Consider the following 25,945-nt stretch of genomic DNA (forward strand, 5'->3'; position numbering starts at 1 on the left):
GGGTGACAGATGTTCCCCAAGAAGAGACCAGAACAAAATTTCAATAACTTAGAGGAAAACTTTCAAGTTTTCAATAAGATCTGGGTTTAACTTTAGGCTGATGGTGTGTGGTAGGCAGAAAAATGGCCCTGCAGAGAAGTTCACATTCTAATCTCTGGAAGCTGTGAATATGTTGCCTTACATGGCAAAGGGACTTTGTAGATATGATTAAGTTAAGGGTCTTGCCATAAGGAGATTACCATGGATTATCTGGGTAGTTTCAACCTAACCCCACAGGCCCTTATAAGTGAGAGGGAGGCAAGAATGTCAGAGATTTGGAGATGCTGTACTGCATTTACATGGAAATGGAAAAATAACAGATAATTCCCAAATTAACAACAAATAATATTGTTTATAAAAAAAGGAAACAGGAAACACAAAAAGAATGAGCTTATACTAAATGGAAGGAATAAAGTAATTATATTGTGTGAATGAACAGAATTCTTACATCAAAAGAAATAGATTGGATGGAGATTTTTTTAATATTTTTTAAATTTTTAAGTGAACTTTTAAAGGTTTCAAGTTAAAAGAGATAGACTTCACATACATGGTCAAGTTACTTTTTTCAAGGGTTCAAAGAATATTCAATAGGGACAGTCGTTTCAAGAAATGGTGCTGGGAAAACTAAATATCCAAATGTAAAAAATGAATTTGGACTCTTACTAATGTCATATAAAAAATTAACTCAAAATGGATCAAGGATCTAAAACTATAAAACTCTTAGAAGAAGACATAGGACAAAACTTCACAACATTGAATTTGGAGAAGATTCCTTGAAAATTACACCAAAGGCATAATTAATGAAAAATAACAAATTGCTGATAGTTTTGGTTTTCTTTTTGCGGGGGGTGGGGGGGGCATGCCACACAGCATGAGGGACTTAAGTTCCCCGACCAGGGATCAACCCCGTGCACCCTGCAGTGGAAACGCAGAGTCTTAACCACTGGACCGCCAGGGAAGTCCCTAAAAAATTAACAAATTGGAGTTCATGAAACAATGTTAAATGTGTACATCAAAAGATATCACAGAGTAAAAAGGCAGACCATAGAATGGGAGAAAATATTTGCAAATCATATATTTGATAAGGGATGAATATCCACCATATATAGAGAAGTCCTAAAACTCAAAAACGACAAAAAGACCTGATTCAAAAATGGGCAAAGGACTTAGACATTTCTCGAAAGATGTGCAAATGACCAATAAGCACATGAAAAGATGCTCAACATCATTAATCATTAGGGAAATGCAAATCAAAACTACAATGAGATGTCACCTCACACCCATTAGGATGGCTATCATTTAAAAAAATACAAAAAACAAAAAAAAAATAAAAAATAAATAAATAAATAAATAAATACAAAAAACAAACAAAACAAAGCAAAAAATACAGAAAATATGCCTGGCAGAGGATGTGGAGAAATTGAAACCCTTGTGTACTGTTAGTGGGAATGTAAAATGGTGCAGCCACTGTGGAAAACAGTATGGCAGCTCCTCAAAAAATTAAAAATAGAAATACCAGATGATCCAGCAATTCCACTTCTGGGTATATACCGAAAAGAATTGAAAGCAGCATCTCAAAGAGATAATTGTATGCCCATGTTCATAGCAGCATTATTCACAATAGCCAGAAGGTGAAAGCAAATTGTGTCCATTGGCAGTTGAATAGGTACACAAAATGTGGTCTGTATATACAATGGAATATTATTCAGATGTAAAAAGGAAGGAAATTGTGACATATACGACAACATGAATGAACTTATATGAGGTACCTAGAGTAGTCAGATTCTTAGAGACATTGAGTAAAATGGTGATTGCCAGGGACTAGGGAGTTGGGCAAATGGGGAGATGCTGTTTAAGGGACGTAGAGTTTCAGTTTTTCAAGATGAAGAGCTCTGGTGTTTTGTTGCACAACAATGTGAGTGTAATTAGCACTACTTTGCACAACAATGTGAGTATAATTAACACTACTAAACTATACCCTAAAAAATGGTTAAGATGGTAAATCTTATATTAGGGGTGTTTGACCACACTTAAACATTTTTAAGAAGCAAACTTTATGAAGAAAACACAGCAGTCATAAACCTATGTGCACCAATCTAGCAGCTATATGTTTAAAGTAAAAACTATTAAAATTCCAGATGTAAATTCACCAAAATTCAGTTAAATGGGAAAATAATTTCAGATTTGGGCACAGCAAGATTTTTTTTTAAATAAAAAATTGAAAATACACATTTTTAGTTTTATCTATGGAACATTTACAAATGATTTGATCATATGCTGTCTGATATAGTAGCCACTAGCTACACATGACTATTGAGCACTTGAAATGTGTATAGCCCAAATTGATATGTGCTGTAAGTGTGAAATACATACCAGATTTTGAAGACTTAGTATGAAATTTAAACATGTGAACTATCTCATTAGTAACTTTATATTGAGGCAAGTGGGCAAGATGTCAGATTGGGAAGAACTTGAGCTCACTTCCTGCCACAGGCACAGCAATATTACAATTTACAGAGCAAATATTGAAGAGAAAGACCTGAAGACTAGCAGAAAAGATCTTCTACAACTAAATATATAAAGAAGGAACCACAAGAAGATGTGTAGGAGAGGTGGAGACAAGGTAGAGTCAAGACCCATACCCTTGGGCGGACGACCCACAAATGCGGGATAATTACAATTGCAGAGGTTCTCCCTAAGGACTGAAGGATATGAGCCTACATTGGGCTTCCCAGCCTGGGGGTCCTGAACCAGGAAGAAGAGCTTCCAGAACATTGGGCTTTGAAGGCCAGTGGGGCTTACTTTCCAGAGAGCCAGGGGGCTGTAGGATATAGAGACTCTACTCTCAAAGGGTGCACACAAAATCTCACACAGACTAGGACCCAGGGCAGAAGCAGTAATCTGGAAAGAGCCTGGTTCAGACCTGCCTTCTGATCTTGGAGAGCCTCCCAGAGAGGCAGGAGGCAACAGGAGATCATCCTGGGGATATACACACTGGCAGCAGCTCTATTGGGGAGCTCCGTTCTACCACAGTAACACTGTGCTGGCAAGTGACATTTTGGAATCTTCCCTCTAGCTTATTAGCATTGGGACCCAGCCCCACCCACCAGCCTGTCAACACCAGTACTAGGATGCCTCAGGCCAAGTAGCTAGTTGAGTGGATACACAGGCCCATCCACTAGTAGGCCAGCTTCCTTAGGACCCCCTGAGCTCACAGCCACCTGGGACATGGCCCCATCCGCCAGAAGGCCCAGGATCTGGCCCTGTCCACCAGAGGGCCCAGGACATGGACTCGCCTACCAGTGCATCAGCACTAGCCCAGGGACCCCCTGGGCCTCACCCCACCCTCCAGCAGGCTGATACCAGCTCCAGGACCCTCAGGCCCTGCAGCCAGAGACTCCAGGATCTGGCTCCACCTACCAGTGGGCCAGCATTAGATATACACATAGATATATATGGCCCCAACATAGGAGAACCTAAATACAAAAAGCAAATATTAACAGACATAAAAAAAGTTGACGGTAAACAACAATATTAGGGTTCTTTAAAACCCCACATACATCAATAGATGCATCATTCAGACAAAATCAATAAGGAAACACTGGCCTTAAACAACACATTAGGCCAGGTAGACTTAATAGATATAGATAGAACATTCCATCCAAAAGCAACAGAATACACACTCTTTTCAAGTGCACATGGAACATTCTATAGGGTAGATCACACATTAGGCCACAAAACAAGTCTCAGTAAATTTAAGAAGACTGAAATCATATCAAGCACCTTTTTCAACCATGATGCTATGAAACCAGAAATCAACTACAAGGAAAAAATTGCAAAAAACACAAACACATGAAGGCTAAACAATGTGCTACTAAACAACCAATGGGTCATTGAAGAAATCAAAGAGGAAATAAAAAACTACCTGGAGACAAATGAAAACGAAAACATTAACAATCCAAAATCTATGGGAAACAGCAAAAGTAGTTCTAAGAGGGAAGTTTAGAGCAATACAAGTGTACCTCAGGAAATAAGAAAAATCTCAAATAAACAACCTAACCTTACACCTAAAGTAACTAAAAAGAATAAACAAACACCAAAGTTAGTATAAAAAAAATAAAGATCAGAGCAGAAATTTAAAAGATCAATGAAACTAAGAACTGATTCTTTGAAAAGATAAACAAAACTGATAAACCTTCAGCCAGACTCATCAAGAAAAAAGAGAGAGGGCCCAAATAAATAAAATCAGAAATGAGAAAGAGGAAGTCACAACAAACACCACAAAATATATAAAGGATCATAAGAGATTATTGTGAACAATTATATGCCAATAAAATGGACAACCTGGAAGACATGGACAGATTCCTAGAAATGTATAATCTCCCAAGACTGAACCAGGAAGAAATAGAAAATATGAACAGACCAATTACCAATAATGAAATTGAATCAGTAATAAAAAGACTCCCAAGAAACTGAAGTCCAGGACCAGATGGCTTCACAGGTGAATTCTACCAAACATTTAGAGAAGAGTTAACACCTATCCTTTTCAAACTATTCCAAAAAATAGGAGAGGAAGGAATGCTTCTGAACTCATGCTATGAGGCCAGCATCACCCTCATACCAAAACTAGAAAAAGATATCACACACACACACACACACACACAAATTACAGACCAATGTCACTGATGAACATAGATGCAAAAATCTCAACAAAATATTAGCAAACCGAACTCAGTGGTACATTAAAAAGATCATACACCACAATCAAGTGGGATTTATCCAGGGATGCATGGATTGTTCAATAGCCGCAAATCAGTCAATGTGATACACCACATTAACAAACTGAAGATTAAAAGTCATATGATCATCTCAATAGATGTGGGAAAATCTTTTGACAAAATTCAACATCCATTTATTAAAAAAAAAAAAAACAACTCCACAAAGTGGGTATAGTGATAAAATACCTCAGACTAATAAAGGCCATATATGACAAGCCCACAACTAACACCATACTCAGTGGTGAAAAGCTGAAAGCATTTCCTCTAAGATCAGGAACAAGACTCTTGCCACTTTTAATAAACATAATGTTATAAGTCCTGGCCATGGCAATCAGACAAGAAAAAGAAATAAAAGGAATCCAAATTGGAATGAAATAAGTAAAACTGTCACTCTTTACAGATGACATGACACTCACTATACACAGAAAATCCTAAAGGCACGATCAAAAACTACTAGAACTCATCAGTGAACTGGGTAAAGTTGTGGGACACAAAACTATTATACAGAAATCTGTTGCATTTCTATACAGTGACAATGAACTATCCAAAAAAAGAAATTAATGATACAATTCTATTTTCAACCACATCAAAAAGAATGAAATACCTAGGAATAAATCTAACTAAGAAGGTAAAACATCTATACTAGGAAAACTGTAAGACACTGATGAAAGAAATTGAAAATGACACAGATAGAAAGATACACTGTGCTCATGGATTGGAAGAATTAATATTGTTAAAATGACCATACAACCCAAGGCAAACTACAGATTCAACACAATACCTATTAAAACACCAACAGCATTTTTCACAGAATGAGAACAAATAATTCTAAAATTTGTATGGAAACAGAAAAGACCCTGAATAATCAAAAAAAAAAAAAAATCTTGAGAGAGAAGGACAGAACTGGAGCAGCAACAAGGATGGACCTAGAGATTATCATACTAAGTGAAGTTAAGTCAGACAGAGAAAGACAATAATCATGTGATATCACTTATATGTGGAATCTAAAAAAATGATACAAATGAACTTATTTACAAAACAGAAACAGACTCACAGACACAGAAAAGAAACGGTTACCAAAGGGGAAGGAGAGAGGAGGGTTAAATTAGGAGCTTGGGATTAACAGATACACATCACTATATATAAAATAGATACATAGCAAGTTCTTACTGCATAAAACAGGGAACTGTATTCAATACCTTGTAATAATCTATAATGGAAAAGAATCTGAAAAAGAATATATATCTGAATAACTTTGCTGTACAACAGAAATTAACACAACATTGTAAATTAACTATACTTCAATTTTTAAAAAGAGCAGAACTGGAGGCGTCATGCTCCCTGGTTTCACACTATACTGCAAAGGTACAGTGATCAAAATAGTATGGTACTTCAGTCTATGATTGAAGGCAATTTGTAGGATGATACACATAGAGGAAACACCATGTAAAAAACTTCTTCTTGCTGTTAATGTTAGTGTATGTTAGCTGTGAGTGCCACTCCAACTGTGTTTGCAACTGTACATGCCAAACCTGATAGCCCAGAAACCACCACAAATGAACTTCCCTTGACAGAAAGAAAAATTATGATCCCAGTGAGGGCTAGAAAAGAAAGATAAAGAAGCCAAACACAACTGGTAAGAATCTGGACACGTAAGTAATAAAAACTGGGGATTATTTAAAGTGTTCATTTGAAAATATGAAAATATGGTCGTATTCCCCACTGCTATTATTTCATTTTATTTTATTTTTTTAAAAAAGCATGTTATTTATTTATTTATTTTTTAATATTTATTTTATTTATTTATTTTTGACTGCATTGGGTCTTTGTTGCTGTGCACGGGCTTTCTCTAGTTGCGGCGAGCAGGGGTTACTTTTCATTGTAGTGTGCAGGCTTCTCATTGTGGTGGCTTCTCTTGTTGCAGAGCACTGGCTCTAGGTGCGTGGGCTTCAGTAGTTGTAGCACGAGGGCTCAGTAGTTGTGGCTCACGGGCTCTAGAGTGCAGGCTCAGTAGTTGTGGTGCATGGGCTTAGTTGCTCCACAGCATGTGGGATCTTCCTGGACCAGGGCTTGAACCCATGTCCCCTGCATTGGCAGGTAGATTCTTAACCACTGCACTACCAGGGAAGCCCCCCACTGCTATTATTTTAAATAAAAATGTTGAGAATCACACACACACAAAAACAGTATGGTACTGGCACAAAAACAGACACATAGATCAATGCAACAGAATATAGAGCAGAAATAAACCCACACTTACATGGGCAATTAATCTATGACAAAGGCGGTAAGAATATACAATGAGGGGAAGACAGCCTCTTCAATAAATGGCATTGGGAAAACACAACTACATACAAAAGATCAAACTGGATTACTCTCTCACACCATGCACAAAAATAAATTCAAAATAGATTAAAGACTTAAATGTAAGACCTGAAACCATAAAACTTCTAGAAGAAAACACAGGCGGTATGCTCTTTAACTTCAATATTAGTAATTTTTTTTGGATATGTCTCCTAAAGCAAGGGAAACAAAAGCAAAATAAACAAATGGGACTATATCAAACTAAAATCTTTTTTTTAATGTAATAATGTATATTTTAATATCAGATTTGTGTAGTGATTTAGAACAATAAATATCACACAGTGAAAAATTTATCATAAACTAAATGCAATAACAAGAGGAAACATATGCTTATGTACACATTACCAAGGTCTTTACAGTAAATTATAGTGTACAGTTCCATCACAGCATATTTGTATACAAAGCTGCTAATGTGAACACTGAAAGAAATCTGTCATGTAGCTCTTTAATCTTGATTTAATAAAGTTTGTACAGTATCAAATAATATCAAAAGTCTAAGAAAATGCAGTGAGCTTTTATATCATGTTTATAAATTATTGTTTATATACCATAAAAAAATAAGGTCAAAAGTGCAGTTTTAAAAAAAGTGGAAATTGTTATTCTTGGTAAGAACTAGAAAAATGTATTGTCCCAAAGAAGAAGCAATCTAAAGGCTTATACAGTTTCTTAGGCATTTTCCTTTAACTCTCATACAACCTTGGTTACCATATCCTATAAGATAAACCAACACAAAGGGAGTGAAATAACCTTTTTATAAAAATAACAAAAAACACAGATCTAGTAATGAGAAACACTGGAAATAAATATAATGATAGGCCTCCCCCGAAATGCATTAAATGACTTTTTGCTCACAGGAATGGATGGGCTATCACTGAATGTGATAAAACTTGGGAAATTTCAAAGCATTTCTAAAAATTTTTAATCTTTTTCAAGTTTTTAGGTATGACTGGCAATGGTGCATACGTCCCAGGATTATGAAACTTTTTAGTATAATATAACTAAGACAAAATATGACTTAAAGGTGCTAAATCATATCACAGAAAATAAAGACTAAGGATCCAGTGATTAAAAGGCAGCAGTATAGAAACTAGTCAAGAAGAAGCAGATGGACAGAACACAACTCTACGTCTTAATTGGCACTTACCGCAGTAACTAGTTATATTTTGACAAATTCTAGAACAGATGCCTATATTGAAATACGTGTGATACATGAACCATTTACATAAGAAACTGAAAGGGTAAAATTACTGGCTTATAAAACAAATTAAATTTAGTGAAAAGAAAAAAATAAAAGGAATGTGAAGAAAAATCTTACTTTTAAACTTACTGTGGGATCAAAATATTGACAGAGCTGTATCAATCAAGAGCAGTCTTCCTGCTGCTAAGACCCGCAGGCAGCTGATCCTGGCGCACCACTACCCCTCCTCTCTCCAAATGCTACTATGTAACTGGTGCTTTGTTTGTAGGACACTGAGCAATAGCGGCTTATTTTTTGTTTTTTACTGAATGGAGTAAGTTCCTTGGTTGGCTTAACATATATAGACTGCCTGAGATAATAGAAACTTCACCATTACATTAGGTTAATGGGAAATGAAGGTCTTCCTAGTTCTGACCGGAGAAAAGGGCTGGCTGCTGAAGACAGTATGGGTGGTCCATAGGCTACATACGTACATACTTAATAATTAATGTCACCTTCAGTAGAAGATTAAAAATCGATGGCTAGGGTGGGAGGGAGGGAGACGCAAGAGGGAGGAGATATGGGGATATACGTATATGTATAATTGATTCACTTTGTTATAAAGCAGAAACTAACACACCACTGTAAAGCAATTATACTCCAATAAAGATGTTAAAAAAAAAATCGATGGCTATGGATACTTGTGCAGAATCTTCCCTCCCTCTGACAAATTTCACAGGGAATCTCTTCCGTTACTCTGTCTTCTAGAGCCTGTTCAGGGCACTCATGTGCCTGCTTGAAAGTGTAGCTTCTCTTTTTGAAGGTGCTATTAAATGTTTTCATTGGCTGCGTTTGTGCAAAACCATTTCGGAAGGGAAGTTCCATGGAACTCAGGTTGGTCCTGCTTTGTTTGATGCTGGGTGCTTGCGATCCCCAGTGATGGTCGCGGATGCACCGCGACGCAGTGGAGGAGCGCCGCCTCTCCTGTAGCTGTCCAGTTCCTCCGACAGGTCTGCAGACATCACCTTGTCTCTCGGTGAAAACAGTTCATAATGAGGAGGATCAAACTCTTCTTGAAATCTAGTTTTATTAAAAGCAGTTTTGCAAGCCATGACCTTTTTTCGAGGCTGTTTCACTTGTACTAAAATAGAAGTAATGAGAAGGACCAAGACAATCCCTGACGCAATGCCAACGATTGTTCCGTGAGTTTTAGTGATTTGTTCAAACAGTCCTGCTTTTTTCTTTTCTTTACGATGATTTTCATCCCAAGGGTAGGCACAGTTTTGAACCCCATTACAGACTAAAGAATTATTGATGCACACGTTGCTATGGCAAAAGAAAGTGCTGTCTGTGCAGGGAGGCTCCACAAAGGAAGTAAAAAGCGTTCTGAACGTGCTAAGCCGCCTACCTTCATCAGCCCACAGCCGTATCACCCCAACTCCTGTTTTACGCGTTACCTCGTGGGCCACAGTGCTGCAAAACCTGGCCTTCAGATTTTCAATAGAACTGCTCCCATCGTAGACTGCAACAAAATTTCTCTTGCATTCATTTGAGCCCTCCATTTGATAATCTAGGAACCTCAAATAAATCTTATCTTTTGGAGTAGCTTTAATCGTCCACATGCAATCAACTGCTAGGCCGCGTTTTGTTTTCTCCCCTTGTTCTACCTGACTCGAACGTACTATTCCGTCGGCTCCTGACGGCTCAAAATGGCAATCTCCTAGGTAAGTAAAGTCTGGATCTGGAATAAACGAATATTTTGCTAGAAATCCCAGTCCTTCAAGTTCTTCATCAGAACTGAACTTAATCCACATGAATCTCCCTGTTGATCTAATTGATGGAGGGCTTTTCACACCACAGTAACGATCTACATGTGGAGAGAAACCAAACTTCCAAGTGATCAAACCGACATTCAAATGATGGTTCTAATATAATAATGTTCCTCAAAGGTCAGCTGTGTTTTTTGACTTGGAGCAGCTTCCAAAATGTAGATACATTCCTTGTTTGGTGGATATGAGTCAGGATAATTTGGTACAGCAAAATGACCTCCATTGCTGGTTCGAACCCAAAGGCCACGCTGGGTTGCAGGAATGTGCTTGATTCCAAAATTTTGTCCATCTTGGGTTTTTTGGGCCACAGCAATCCCTTCCACTACAAGTATTGTTATTAACCACACGGGACGCAGCAGAGCTGCTCCAGGGCCCTGTTCCCGAGCTGCCCGGCGCTTCGCTGCGGGGCCGAGGAGGCGGCGGCGGCGGCAGCCCCGCTCCAGCCCCATCGCCCGCCACCAGCTTGCTCCCCGAGCTGTAGGGCTCAGGTCCTGCGGCCCGCCGTGCCCGAGCCTCCCGGCGGGCTCTTGCGCTGTCCCAGCCCCGCGACGGGCGCCGCCGCCTGCTCCGCGGCGCTCGGTCCCATCGACCGCCTCGGGGCCGGGGAGCGCGGACAGGAGGGACTCGACCTGCGCCGTCCGCCTGCGGCCGCGGCGCAGACCCCGCCCAAGTTCAAACGAAAATCTTTTGAACAGCAAAGGAAATTAGTAACAAAAGGAAAAGGCCACTTACTGAATGGGAGAAGATACTTGCAAATGATGTGTCTGATAAGGGGTTAATATCCAAAATACGGAAAGAAAACATACAAGTCAACAACAACAACGACAACAAATAACATGATTAAAAATCGGCAGAGGGGCTTCCCTGGTGGCGCAGTGGTTGAGAATCTGCCTGCTGATGCGGGGGACACGGGTTCGAGCCCTGGTCTGGGAAGATCCCACACGCCGCGGAGCAAATGGGCCCGTGAGCCACAACTACTGAGCCTGCGCGTCTGGAGCCTGCGCGTCTGGAGCCTGTGCTCCGCAACAAGAGAGGCCGTGATAGTGAGAGGCCCGCGCACCGCGATGAAGAGCGGCCCCCCACTTGGCACAACTAGAGAAAGCCCTCGCACAGAAACGAAGACCCAACACAGTCATAAAAATTAAAAAAAAAAAAAAAAATTGGCAGAGGACTCAAATAGACATTTTTGCAGAGAAGACATACAGATGGCCAATAGGCACATGAAAAGATGCTCAACATCATTAATCATCAAGGAAATGCAAATCAAAACCACAATAAGATTACCACTGCACACCTGTCGGAATGGCTATTATCAAAAAGACAACAAAGTAACAAGTGTTGGTGAGGATGTAGAGAAAAGGGAATCCTCGTACATTGTTGGTGGAAATGTAAACTGGGGAAGCCACTATAGAAAACAACATGAAGGGTCCTCAAAAAATTAAAAATAGAAACCCCATACGATCCAGCAATTCTACTTCTGGGCACTTATCCAAAGAAAGGAAAACACCAATTAGAAAATATATATGCATCCCTGTGTTCACTGCGGCATTATTTACAATAGACAAGAATATTGGCTATTGCATATTACTCAGCCATAAAAAAGAATGGAATCTTGTTTTTGCGACAACATGGGTGGACCTGGGGCTACTATGCTCAGTGAAATAAGTCAGATAGAGAAAGACAAATACTGTATGATTTCACTTACATGTGGAAAATAAAAGGCAAAGCAAATGAACAAAATGAACAACTATAACAAAACAGAAACAGACTCATAGATACAGAGAACAAACAGGTGGTTGATAGAGTGGAGGGGAGTAGGGGAAGAAGAGAAATGGGTGGGAGGGATTAAGATACAAACTTCAGTTGCAAAATATATATCACAGGTAAGAAATTCGAGTGTGAGAAATACCGTCAATGGTTATGTAATATCTTTCTATGGTGAATATCATAGCCTGATTTACTGTAGTGATTATTTTGAAGTGTATGGAAGTACTGAATCACTATGTAGTGTGATAGGAGCTAACATAGTGCTGTAGGTCAATTATACTTCAAAAACAAACAAACAAGCTTATAGAAATAGAAATTCGATTTGTGGCCACCAGAAGCACGGAATGGGGGAGGGGTAATTGGATGAAGGCGGTCAAAGGGTACAAACTTCCAGTTGTAAGAGAAATATGTGCTAGGGATGTAATGTACAACATGGTAAAGATAATTAGCACTGCTCTATGTTATCTATGAAAGTCGCTGAGAGTAAATTCTAAGAGGTCTCAGCCCAAGGAAAAAAAAAGTTTCTGTTCCTTTAATTTTGTATCTATATGTGATGATGGGTGATCACTAAACTTATTGTGGTAAGCATCTCATGATCTAGGTAAGTCAATCACTATGCTGTCCACCTTAAGCTTATACAGTGCTGCACGTCAATTATATCTCAATAAAACTGGAAGAAACAATGGCAAATGAGCACGTGAAAAATTTTTTATATTGAGTATATGTTTAATGGATCATGTTTTTGATATATTTGATTCAATAAAATATAGTATTAAAATTAATTTTAACCCTCATTTTGCTTTTTTTAATATGTCTACTAAAAAGCTTTCAATTACATATGTGGCTTGCATTATATTTCTGTTGGATATTCTGTACTAGACCATAAAGAAAACCTATTAAGAAATTTTTTAAAGCAGAGACCCCATAAGAAACATTCTCTGATTATAATTCAAAATCATTAGAGAAAAATAAGAGAAAGATGGCTACAATAAATCTTAACTATATGGGAATTAAGAAACAACCTTGTTAAAAAGTATAGATAGCCACTGACTCAAAGAGGAAATCAATCATGTAAATTTAAGAAAAAGAAAATGAGAGCAATTTATACCAAAATCTAAGGATTCAAGAAAATGTTTTATGTATGACCTTCAATTCTTCATTATTAAGAAAACATAAAGGAACTTAATGCTTACCTAAGGAAATTAGAAAAACAGCTATAACATAAATCAAGGGATACAAGGATGATAGCATTAATAAAAACAATAAGCTGCAATTAATGAAATAGAAAACAAAAACAGTAAAAAGAATAAGCAAATCCAAAAGTTATTTCTTTGAGAAGACCAATAATATAATTCAACCCATCATAAACTTTAAGAAGGAGAAGGAACAAAAATATTAAAACTTTAGACTTTAATCTTTCATATTTTGAGAAGAATTTCCATAAACATTTAAAGGAGTCACATCTAAGGGTAAACCAAACCAAATAAATAAGGATGACAAAAATCTCAAAGTAAAAAAAAAGCTAGTGGAACAAAAAAGATAATGCTGTGCTTACGATGTATAAAACTTGAGAATTTCAGTGTAAATGATCTTTCATGTACCAAATAAATTGGCACAAACATATCTACATGCCTCCAAATGACATGCCTCCAGATGACATACCTTGTCTTGCTTGGCACCTTTTAAATAATGATAATAGATAATATTTGTGTGCTCTCTGTGACAGTGTTAAGATCAGAATGGTTAGGTCACCCACCCAAGGTCATTCAGCTATAAAATGAGGATTTGAACCAATGCAGTCTACTCTACAGAATATATTCACACAGAAAAAGTAAAAAGGAAAGAGCGGCAATTGTTTTTTAAATGCCTCCCTACTTTCCCTTTTTACAAATCTAATAGATACATACATATTTTATCATTGATCAAATGCATTGCATATAGGAAGAAAAAACTAGTAGAATAGATCCTTTATGGTGCGAGCAAAAAAGAAAAATGAAGTTAGAGTCCTGTGCAATAACATATACTACATTAATAAAAAGAGATACAAAAGTAAGAATACAAAAACTATAAGAGATCTAAAGTCATGGAAGTTAATATAAATTCAGTGACTATTACATAAAAGGGCAAAAAAGATGGCTAACTCAGTGGATTAAGAAACAAATCTGGCCTCCAAGAGTCCTATTTCAATTAAGCCCAAATATTCAGGGTTAACCTAAGAAGACTCTGAAAGGATGAGGAAAGTAGTAGTTCCTGTCATGGAAACTTGGGGTGGGGTGGCTTGGGCCGAGGTAGGTTTGGTGATGTGGTCAGCCCCTCCTAACAAACCCTTCCTCTTTGAGACTCATTTCTCAGCATCGCTCTCCCCACCTTCACTGAGTTTATAGGCTCAGTTTTACCTCCTCTCTAGCCCCTGCCGCTATCCTTTGATGCCCTCAGTGTCCCAAGTAGAAGACCTACCTGACATGCCATTAAACTCTGGTACATCCCCACATTTTACTCCAGACACCAACTCCTGGTCAGAAGACTTCTCATCAGCACAGCTCCATCTCTGAAAAGTTGGACTCAATTATTTCTTTCTCTGATCACAGAGACCCCAACTTCTCTCTCTGGCATTGTCTCACTTCCACTTAATTTTTCGACCTCTCTGAAACTTCTGCTTCTTTTTGGTGTTTAGGTCTCCTGTGACCACACCTCCGTCCCTTCCAAGACAAAACCACTAAGAACTATCAGGTCAACAAATGTAATTTGGGACTTCCCTGGTGGCACAGTGGTTAAGAATCCGCCTGCCAGTGCAGGGGACACGGGTTCGAGCCCTGGTCTGGGAAGATCCCACATGCCACGGAGCAACTAAGCCCGTGTGCCACAACTACTGAGCCTGCGCTCTAGAGCCCGCGAGCCACAACTACTGAGCCCGCGTGCCACAACTACTGAAACCCACGCACCTAGAGCCTGTGCTCCACAAGAAGAGAAGCCACCGCAATGAGAAGGCTGCTCACTGCAACAAAGAGTAGCCCCACCTCGCCACAACTAGAGAAAGCCCGTGCGCAGCAACAAAGACCCAATGCAGCCAAAAATAAACTAATTAATTAATTAATTTTTTTTAAAAAATGACAACAACAACAGCAAAAAAGAAACAAAGCCAGGCTTGTTAAAAAAAAAAAAAAAAAGAAGGGTTAAAAAAAATTTTTTTAAACAAATGTAATTTGCCAGTTCTTTCATCCTACTTGAACACCCTCAAGCAAAATCCCCTGATGGATGGATTCACAGCTCAAGTTCTCTGCTCCTACTCAGCTGGAGAAAATTGCACAACTGTTACGAACGTGCCTTTACTAAAGGGCAATCACGGTTGAATCACACCATTGCTTGTCAATCCTATTATGGACCCTCACCCCTTCCTCTCATTCCTCTCAAAGACCATAGCAAACCTTTACTGCACTACTGGAGGCACTTTAACAATTTATCTATCTCACCAAAGACTGTTAGAAGGAGAATGAGAGGTGGAAATCTTTAAAAAGATCAGTAGATAAATAAGCACCTGGAAGTAAGTTGTTTTTTTAAAAAAATGTGTTCCGCTTGGAACATTGATTGAATAAAAGCACCAATACAGACCCGAGATAATGGTTTCCTGTTGACACAGTTGATACCCCCAATGAAGACCATGTTGGGCATGATTGGCCGGGGGTAGTCCATCACAAAGTCTCCTCTGAACAGCCAAATGGATGCAGAGCCAAAAATATCCACCAGCGACACCTCTCTGTGAAGAAGTTCAGAGGCCATACGTGCATAAGGAGGGAAAGAAACTTGGCAAATGTACTTGAGGGTCAAAGGGTAGAGCATGTTCTTGACCCTTTGGAAGAATGTCATGTGGTCTGAATTCATTGTTAATAACCTAGGAACATACGAAAAAGGGTTTGGGCACGCTGTGCCCTCAATATCTAAGTCACATGGAATGGAACGCAAAAAAAACACAGCCGGAATCGACAGGTACTTAGCCAGCACCGCTCCGCAGGGGTAAACGGGGTCCGTTAAAACCACATCAAAGGAACTGGCATTCAGGTGCCTGATCAGGTCCTTGTTATACAATAGTTCCTCACAAGACCTTTGAAAGACCAAAGACACATTTTTCAAAGAGGCCATAATTTCCAAAAACAGTGTTAGAAAATGTGTTCTTTCAAAAAGCAGATGAATCTTGCCTGTCATGATGTAATCAAATTCATCCTGGGTGTATGGAATGGCATAGGTTTTCATGGTGAAAGAGTCCTCTGCCTTGATGTGCATATTCACCTCAGGAGAAAGGACCACTGCTTGGTGGCCTCTGGCATGGAGCTCCCGCACGGCCTCCCTCATGCTGAGCCAGTGGCTGCCCTCCATGGGGACCACCAGCACCTTCCCAGCCTCGGCCCATCGCCCGACCCACAGGCAGAGCAAGAGGCCAGGGAGCACCTGCCAGGGAAGCTGCAGTCCCAGGGACATCTCTGCAGAAGCCAAAAGCAGCTGACTTTCCGTTCAGGCTGTGCCGCCTGCGTTTGTTCTCTTTATCTTATCATCAGGCCACTTAAGCAAAATGGCATGTAATTGGAAGGCAGTGCTCCCTCCTTACATTAATCATTACAGAATAAGTCTATCCCTGTGTTTCATCACCTCTGCTTTCACCCAGGGAAAGACCACTCCCCCTTATCTTGGAAAAACTCATCTGACTCTGCTGTTCCCTCTGGGGAGCATTCAAGTTCACTCTCTTGTTTTTCATCCAATGCCCAAAGCAAGGCTGTGCCTGCGCATTCCCTTTGATCACCTCCTATTTCTCTGTTAACCATGTTCTATGGGGCTGTGACTGAGCTCTGAGGAGTCACCTGCGCCCTAGTCCCAGCCAGAACCTCTCTGCTGGATGTGACCTTATTTGATAACTCTTTCAACTCTTTCCCCCAATCATGGGTGAACACAGAGCACATCCAGGGAAATATATAACATTGCCGCTTTCTCTCAGCGGGGAGGGGATGCTGGCTGTCCGTTTTGTTCCCGTTCCACATGGGGACACCTCTTGCCATGTTCAGGGCAGAGTCTACTGAAGTGGCTGTCAGCTATGGAAATATCTGGAGGGATTCCGGAGGAAGGACAGCAGAAGGGTTGGTTGAGAACTCTGTATCCGCCTCGTGGAATAGGAGTTGCTGTTATCTAAGGCATCAGTGGACAAGGCAACCCTTAGCAATGACAGAGTGGAGTCAGAGAGCGTCGTCCCCCGGCCTCGGAGCAGGCTCTCTGAATTCCTCTTCTGATGCCGGAGGCTCCAGTCTTCTGCTACTCTGTTTAGGGACTGGGGTGTACATTAATCTGGGCCTTTGTTACATCTTATAGTTTATGTTCAGATTCTGCTCCAAGGTCATTTACAGTCCTAAGTCCTGATAAGGACAGATTCCTCCAGGACAGAGGGGCTCCATAATTTGTGGGACCTTCTGAGGTGGGGCCCATGAGTCCGGCCCTGCTACAGAGACTGATGCCCGCACGTGCTCAGCAAGATACTGACATCTCCGTGTCCCGTCTGCCCTGGGGATGGTGCGGGAGGGCTCCTTGGGCTGCCCAGCTCTCTCTCTCTCACTGAGCACGCTCTTCTGCATCCATGGCTTCTGCCATAGCGACATCCTGTCCCAGGCTGCAGGACCGGCCAGGCTGAGGCTTCCCTTTCGGAGAAAGTTACCCCCAGTAGGGATCCACCACTGAGCAAACACGTGCACGCCAAGACGCCTCCTGTGTCATGCCAGCTGCCACTGTGCAGGGAGCGTTTGCTTTAACCATCCTTGGAGGCTGTGAGTCCAGGGTCCTGCTTCTCTTATTTCCCCTCCAACAGCAACATCTATGCTCTCTTTTTCTGGATCTCCTTTCTGTCCCAGCCACATAACTGCATGTTTTCCCCAAGGCTCAGTTTCTGACCTCTACTCCCAGGTTAAATCCTATCGTTTCTGTCCCCCATTCATTTCCACAAACTGCCATGCAGAATTTCTTGAGAGTGTAGGATCAAGACTGCTCATGTGCTACTTTCAGGGTATAAGGATATGCTAGGGAAGGGAGCAGGGCCGCCGGGAGGGTGGGACTTCAAGCTTGTTTTTGCTGCTGCAGCTGCTGTCAGTGTTGTTAGCAAGAGAAGCTGCTGTTTGGGTTTCCAGCCACCAGTGAATCTAGCGACAACCTATCTGGTGGCAGAAGCAGCAAGTTAGCAGAGTTGTATCCCCTTCGCTCTGCTAAGAACTCAGTAGCCCCTGTTACTGGTCTGGCTCTAACTGCAATGGACACCTGTCAGCGAGTATCCAGGGCAACATTCTGGCTTTCCTCACTGTGATCAGCTGCCGTGTGTTTGCCACTCAACCTAATACAGATGCTGTAAGCCAAGTAAGGATACACAGTGCACTTAGGGGATTGGAAAGGGTGGTGGTGTTTTCTCTGCTCCAGTTAGAGATATCAATCTAGACTAGAATAAAATAAATGAAGAGGCATACAACATCCTGCGTGGGAAGATGTAACATTACAACACTCTTGATTTTGCCCCCAATTAAGCTATAGATGTAATGGTAGGCCAAGCAAAATCTCCCTGGGAATTGTAGTATGACCAAAAATATATATATTTTTAAATTCACCTAGAAGCATTTCTGGCTTCCGGTAGGAGTAGCTCCTATCAGTCCAATGCTCCCACACATAATGATTATAATCTCTTGGGAAATTTTTTTTTTTGCCCCTGCCACACGGCTTGTGGGGTTGACTGGGGATCAAACCCTGCCCCAGCAGTGGGACCTCTGGGTCCTAACCATTGGACCGCCAGGGAATTCCCGGGAAATATTTCTTTTTGAAAGGCTGTCTGAAGGCACTGGAGAGCAAGCCAAAGCAGTGGAGGTTGAAAGGGATGAAGGAGACAGCAGATGGCATGGGAGCCCCAGGGTGGCCAAGAGCCAAAGGAGAGTTTCCCCGCTCTTCTTAGCACTCACCTCTCCTACTCTGCCCTCGCCCGATGCACCAGCTCCTACCTCTCAACAGGGAGACTATCCACAAGCCATTTGTGCCCATGTGGCCAGAAAGTAACCAGCATCTCAGTCAGCCCATCAGCCCCAGGGAGCCGGCATCACCCTGGGGCAGTGGAGTTGACAAGCCCCTAATATCGCCACCAAGCTGTGGTGTGTTTCCTTGGCAACCCTGCACCATCCTTGGAGGCTGTGCGTCCAGGATGCTGGTTCTCTCATTTCCCCTGCAACAGCAACATCTATGCTCTCTTTTTCTGTCCCAGCCACATAACTGCAGGTTTTCCCCAAGGCTCAGTTTCTGACCTCTACTCCCAGCTTATATCCTATCAAATCTGTCAAGCAGATTACAGAGCACTGGTCCCCAATCCCAGAGCAGGACACCAAGTACATGGAGAATAGCAAAGATCGTCACTATGCCAGCCACCAGGAATAGAAGTACAAACACCTCTGCCCACTGCATGTCGGTATCTGAGTCGCCAAGAAGAACAAAGTGCAGTCACGCACCAGATGGGACAACACTTTACTTATGTAGAGAAGACACAGAGCAAGGTCACCTCCAGCAGTGGGCATCAGTCTTCCACGGCCAGTCTGTCTCCCCTGATGCCTGATGCAGGGCAATTTGCCTACATGCCTCCCCCCTGTGCCACGGTGGAAAGACCCCATCCCCTCTCCGAGGAGGACAGATGTAACAGTAGGGTTGGCCAAGTGCCATAAGATGCACGCACTTCAAACAAAGACAAAAGAGCAGTCATTGAAACTGAAACAGGGAAAGATACTCCCACACAAGGTGATAAGCCCGGCATAGGCTCTTGGTAAGGAAGAGTTCTAAGCCAAGGCCCATTCTTATGCCGCCAAGTGAGGGCCAAAACACTGCACGCGTGAGGCTGCCTTTGCCAACACAAATTTTTATGGCTTTTTACAAGAGGGCAAGTCATAATTGGTGCTTTGATGGGCCCCACCTGCACAGAGGCATGGACATGGCAGGAAGCATTCCTAACAGCAAGAGAACTGTACACCTTGGGAAACTCATGAAACATACAAGAGCAGGAAGCAGGAGGCTGAAAACGGAGAGGGCTGTATTCACCTCTAGGGCTGCTGTAACAAAGTGCCCAAAACTGGGTGACTTAGGACAACAGAAATTGATTGTCTCACATTCTGAGGGCACGGTCCAAATCAAGGTGGCAGCAAGGCCATGCTCCCTCTGAAGGCTCTGAAGGAGAATCTTTCCTTGCCTCTTCCAGCTTCTGGTGTTTGCCTACAACCTTGGTCTTCCTTGGCTTATAGGTGCATCACCCTTGCCATCTTCCCCCTGGGTGTCTTTACATTATCTTCTTTCTGTGCATGTCTGTCTCTGTGGCTAAATCTCTTTTCATAAGGACACTGGTCATATTGGATTAGGGTCAACCCAAATGACCTCATTTAACGTGACTACCTCTGTAAACACACTGTGTCCAAATAAGCTCATATTCTGAGGTGCTAAGGGTTAGGACTACAACATATCTTTTGTGGCCCCTGAGGAGGCCACAATTCAACCTATAACTAGGGGCCACAAGCTGGGGGCTTGAGCTTCATTCCGAAGTCTCGGACAACAACTAAAGTTGTTGTGGCCTGGCCAAGTTTGTGGGGTTTTTTGTTTTGTTTTTTTAATAAATTTATTTATTTATTTATTTTTGGCTGTGTTGGGTCTTCATTTCTGTGCGAGGGCTTTCTCCAGCTGTGGCGAGCGGGGGGCCACTCTTCATCGCGGTGCGCCACTCTTCATCACGGTGCGCGGGCCTCTCACTGCCGCGGCCTCTCCCGTTGCGGAGCACAGGCTCCAGACGCGCAGGCTCAGTAGTTGTGGCTCACGGGCTTAGTTGCTCCGCGGCATGTGGGATCTTCCCAGACCAGGGCTCGAACCCGTGTCCCCTGCATTGGCAGGCAGATTCTTAACCACTGCGCCACCAGGGAAGCCCCAAGTTTGTGTTTTTTAAAAGTCCCTTTTGCAAAGAAGTAGGCAATAGTTTAGAGGGGTCAACCTGGACCCCAGGTGTCATATTCAGAGGCTGTTTGTGTGAGGTGAGGGCCTGAATCACAGTCGCAGGAGCACTGGAGACAGAACAGATGTGAGAGGCAGTACAGGAAGCATTTGCTAGGGGGCGCCCACAGAGGACAGCGCATGAAGGATGGGTCCAGAGAAGGCAGGGACAGGGCTGCAGACGGCGTCCCGCACTGCCCAGGGGAGGATGGTCTGGATCTGGAAGTTGTGCGTAGACTGGGCACTAGAAAGGGGTTCTTAGCTAGGGGTGAAATATTTCAGCCCCTGAACTATTCCCCCAAACCAATTAAAATGTCTGTGAGTATTGGGGTGAGGGCAGGAACACACCTGCAGAGGAGTGAGATTGTTCTTGTCCCATTGAAGGACTCTCTCCCATTCTACATTAACGCAGTGGCACTTTACTTAGACGTTGGTGTCATCTGATCTCTACTTGCACTTCTTGTACTCGGAGCCCCTGGGGAGAGCTGGACCCCTGGGGGGATGGTGGTACCTTCACAGAGATGCGGGCCCTGGGGAGAAGCAGGGCTGTGGGGAGGGAGCAGCGTGTGTTCCCTGTGCCTGTGAAACACCAGGAGGATATGTCCAAGGTAGTTGGCTTCACGGATCTGGAGCAGAGGAGGGGCCTGGATTGCACAGATGGACTTGGAACCATCAGGATATGGTGGTGATTGACGCCAGGGGTGTGGGTGAGGTCACCCCACAAAGGCCAGAAATAGAAAACGACATCACTCGAGCCTGACCCCTGAGAGATGGTATTCCCCACTGCCACTCTCATAAACCTAAACAGAAAAACTAAAACTATTTAAACTTTTTGAAGAAAACATAGGACCAAATCTTCACACCTTAGGATAGGCAAAGATTTCTTAGGACACAAAAAGTACAAACTATTAAAAAATTGATTAGTCGGACTTTATCAAAATTTAAAACTTTTGCTCTTTGAAAGACATTGTTTTAAAAATATAATATAAACCACACACCAGGAGAAAACATCAGCAAAACATGTATCTGACAAAGGACTTGTATCTAGAACATATAAAGAACTCTTACAGCTCAAAAATAAGAAGACAACTACCCCAATAAAAATGAGCAGAAGATTTGAAGGGACACTTTTTTTTTTAAAGATATGCATGTGATCAGTAAGCACATGAAAAGATGTTCATCATCAGCAGTCATAAAGAAATGCAAATTAGGGAGTTCCTTGGTGGCCTAGTGGTTAGGATTCGGTGCTTTCACTGCTGTGGCCCAGGTTCAATCCCTGGTCCGGGAACTGAAATACCGCAAGCCGCGCAGCGTGACCAAAAAAAGAAGGAAGGAAGGAAAGAAGGAAAGAAAGAAAGAAATGAAAATTAAAGCCACAATGAAATTCTACTACGCATCCACAAGAGTGGTTAAGATATAAAAAACTGATAATAGCAAGTGTCAGCAAGAATGTAGAGGCAGGAATGTAAACTAGTACAATTACTTTAAAAAACAGTTTGGCTGTTTCTTATAAAGTTTACATACACCTACCATATGACCCAGCAATCCTGCTTCTAAGTATTTACCCAAGAAATACAAAACGATTTATTCACATAAACACATGTACTCAAATATTCATAGCAGCTTTTTTCCATTCATATTTGTATAATTCCATTCAGATGAAACTCTAGAAAAGATTATTCTAATCTCAGTGACAGATACCGGATCAGTGGTTGCTTAAGGTCTAGAGAAGGTGTTGGTTGACTGGGATAGAACACAAGGTCAGTTACTGGAGTGATGGAAGTGTCCCATATCTTGACTGTGGTGACGGTTACATGGGTATATAAAATTATAACTCAGAAATGTACAGTTAAAATGGTGCATTTTATTACATGTAAATAATACCTCAATAGCATTAATTGTTTTAAAAATAGCATAAATTGAAAAGATACGATGCAATGGCAAAAGAATAAAACTTTCCAGAGCTGATAAAGACCAAAATCTACCATGGAAAGACCTATATATTCTAAGAAACATTAATAGAAAAATACCGGACTTCCCTGGAGGTCCAGTGGTTAAGATTGCACTTCCACTGCAGGGGGCGTGGGTTTGCCCCTGGTCAGGGAAATAAGATCCCACATGCCACGTGGTGCAGCCAAAAAATAATAATAATAATAAAAATTTAAAAAGGAGACGGCTGCCCTTAAAAAAAAAAAGAGAGAGAGAAAGAAAAATACCCATAGCTAATAGTATTCCTTCCACTTGCTGGGGAATTTGTTAAATTTCAAGTTTAAATTTAAAAGTATCTACAAATATCACAATAGGGAAAAAAATACCTAAAAGAGAACAAAGATCAAAGACTTCAAATACAAAATGCTTATAAGCCCCAAAATGATTGCCTTAAAAGTTGACAGATCATCCTTTCCTGGGGGCATTCCTATTTACTACCCACCCACATTTTCTTAAAATAAACTCAGATTAGGACACAGAGAAATCTATATGATAATAGATTTGTAAGATAAACTAGCAATGAAAAACCTGACATCTAAATTGAAAACATCTTTAATTTGTCCAGTGTGGAAAGTCATTAGGAAGTGACTCATCCCAGCGACCTCCCCTGGACTTCAGGTGAGGCTCCGCAAGAGCTGCTCTGGGATAGAACATGTGACCTAGGCCTCAACCGATTAGCACATCTCATCCCTTCGGCCACAGTGATTAGTGCAGAGATGGACATGTCACTTAATGAGACCCAATGAGGCAGAAGAACTTTACTAGGAATCCTGGGAAAAGGACTCCGGCTAGAGCCCCAGGTGCTTGGGCATCATGACACCCAGAAGGATATCATCAGAAGCAGATATAAGAATTAAAGGTGAAAAATGGGTGTCATGGTTTGATCGCTGGAGCAAGCCACACCTAATCAGTATACCCTGAGATTTTCCCAGTATTTGAGCCAATAAAATTGCAAGCAATGAAAAGCCTTCCAACAAATTCACTGAGTCAAGAATATGGTGGGGTTACCCGAAGAGCTAATATGATCAGAGGTGGCATCAGTTATATTCATTGAGGGAGGTCAGCTCCAGCTCTCTTCTTCACTGGTCAAACAACTTAATTTTTTAAAAAAAGATAAACAGTTAATGAGGGAAATGCAAATTAAGATAACCTTGAGATATTTTTCACCTATTGGATTGGCAAAAACCTAAAGTCTGAAGATAAGTGTGAGTAAGAATTTGAAGAAAAGGGTATACTTATACATTGCTGGAGGGAGAGTAAATTGTTAATACTTACTGACATTTAAAATTCACCTTGGGCTTCCCTGGTGGCGCAGTGTTTGAGAATCTGCCTGCCAATGCAGGGAACACGGGTTCGTTCGATCCCTAGTCCGGGAAGATCCCACATGCCGCAGAGCAAATAAGCCCATGTGCCTTCCTCACTTACCAGAGCTGTGACCATGGGCAACTCGCTCAACCTCTCTGTGCCTCAGTTTCATTATCTGCAAAACGGGGCTAATAACAATGTCAACCTATGTTGGCTTTTGTTATATTTAATTTCTAAACTCTCCCTAAGGGGACTCTATCCATCTGAGGGTTAAATAATTCATAGGAGGCTCCCAACAAGAGGAGAATATTGACATCTGATCATGTTGTTTTGAAAAGAGCCTGATCTCATCGTTACTGTTAATATCGTGAAGGTTGGAAATAATCATACTGGGAAATACCTAGCACCACAAGGTTATGGCAGTTACAGCTGTCACTGATTCTTTGCCACACACCTGGCACTCTACATGCATTACCGTTTCTGATCTGGAAAAGAGCTGTGTGTGGTGCTACTATTTTATCCCTATTTAACCTATTTAGAAACAGTGGTTCTTACCCAAGGTGATGTCGCTGCTAAGTGTCAGAGCTGGGGTATTTACTGGCATGAAAAATCTAAAACATTTACTTTCTGGCCCTTTACATAAAGTTTGCCTGATATAACATCTTGAATTTACACAAACAAAATAATATGTTCTCTGCTCCAAAAACACTTAAATTCACTTTTAGCACATGTATGACGGTAAGTGCTTAATTATTTTTATTCCAAAAAAATTTCCTCGTAAAAATGGGGTGCTTTATACAAGTCTGTGCATTCTACAGCCCAACCAATATTTTGATTCTCATTTTCTTGCATTCAGTCATGCTAAATAAATCCAACATTATCATCTGTGTTGTGTGTGTGTGTGTGTGTGTGTGTACCCAGTCTGGGTGAAACTTCCTCAGCTATGTGAGGATCCAGGGGACCCCAGTGGGCAAGGCAAGGTGAACAGAGGCCCTTATAAAATGCTGTCCTAGCCAGACTTGATTCATGCTCTAAGTAGTAGGAGTTACATAAGCAGAGTGTCCATAACATATATTCACTGAGTACCTAATCCATCTGTAACCTCTCCTTAGTTCGAAGGGGAAAAAGAGAATATGACTATATTATAAAATGTACTGAGCCTTATAAGCAGCCAGATCAATAGATAAAAATAAATAGGACTTCCCTAATAAAATAATAGGCTGAGATAAGCATTTCATCTGGATTTAGAGACTCTGCATTTGCCAGGAATATTACTCCTGTATTTGAAAGTACCTTTTCAATTGCAAGTGATTGAACTCCAATTCAAACTGTCTGGACCAACTATTCAACATTATTCATAAACTATTGAATAATTGTTATTGAACTAATGACTCCATGATGTTTTGAAGGTATATGTTTCAGTGAAACAAAATAAGAGGTATGAATATGGGAGGTTATTATTTGCAGACAATATTGTATACCTAAAAAAACTTACAAACTACTAAGAGTGATTAGTAGTATGGCTAGATCAAGATAAATGTGCAAAAAGCAAAGCTATACTTTAATTACCACTTCAAAATAGAAATGAAAATATACTCTGTTCACAATAGTTTCCAAAGTAATAAAATGCCTAGGAATAAATTTTAATAAGAAAAAATAAAAGACATACAAAGAAA

At 41.2% G+C, this 25,945-nt stretch overlaps 1 protein-coding gene and 1 pseudogene across 2 annotated transcripts in view; both read right to left on the reverse strand.

Annotated features, from left to right (window-relative positions):
* Window positions 1–16,598, reverse strand: part of LOC309630382 (UDP-glucuronosyltransferase 1A1-like) — a 38,864-nt gene extending 22,266 nt beyond the window's left edge. The window contains exon 1 of the mRNA XM_082395577.1: window positions 15,564–16,598. Coding sequence (XP_082251703.1) covers window positions 15,564–16,427 — 864 coding nt within the window. The 5' untranslated portion in view covers window positions 16,428–16,598. The remainder of the gene's footprint in view (window positions 1–15,563) is intronic.
* LOC309630381 (neuropilin and tolloid-like protein 2 pseudogene) lies at window positions 1,411–11,249 on the reverse strand (annotated as a pseudogene). Its single transcript has one exon. The product of its transcript is annotated as a neuropilin and tolloid-like protein 2 pseudogene (transcript).
* Window positions 16,599–25,945: the final 9,347 nt, after the last annotated feature.

The sequence above is a fragment of the Balaenoptera borealis genome (assembly GCF_965194805.1).
Source record: "Balaenoptera borealis genome assembly, chromosome: 6".
NCBI classification, from domain to species: Eukaryota; Metazoa; Chordata; class Mammalia; order Artiodactyla; family Balaenopteridae; genus Balaenoptera; species Balaenoptera borealis.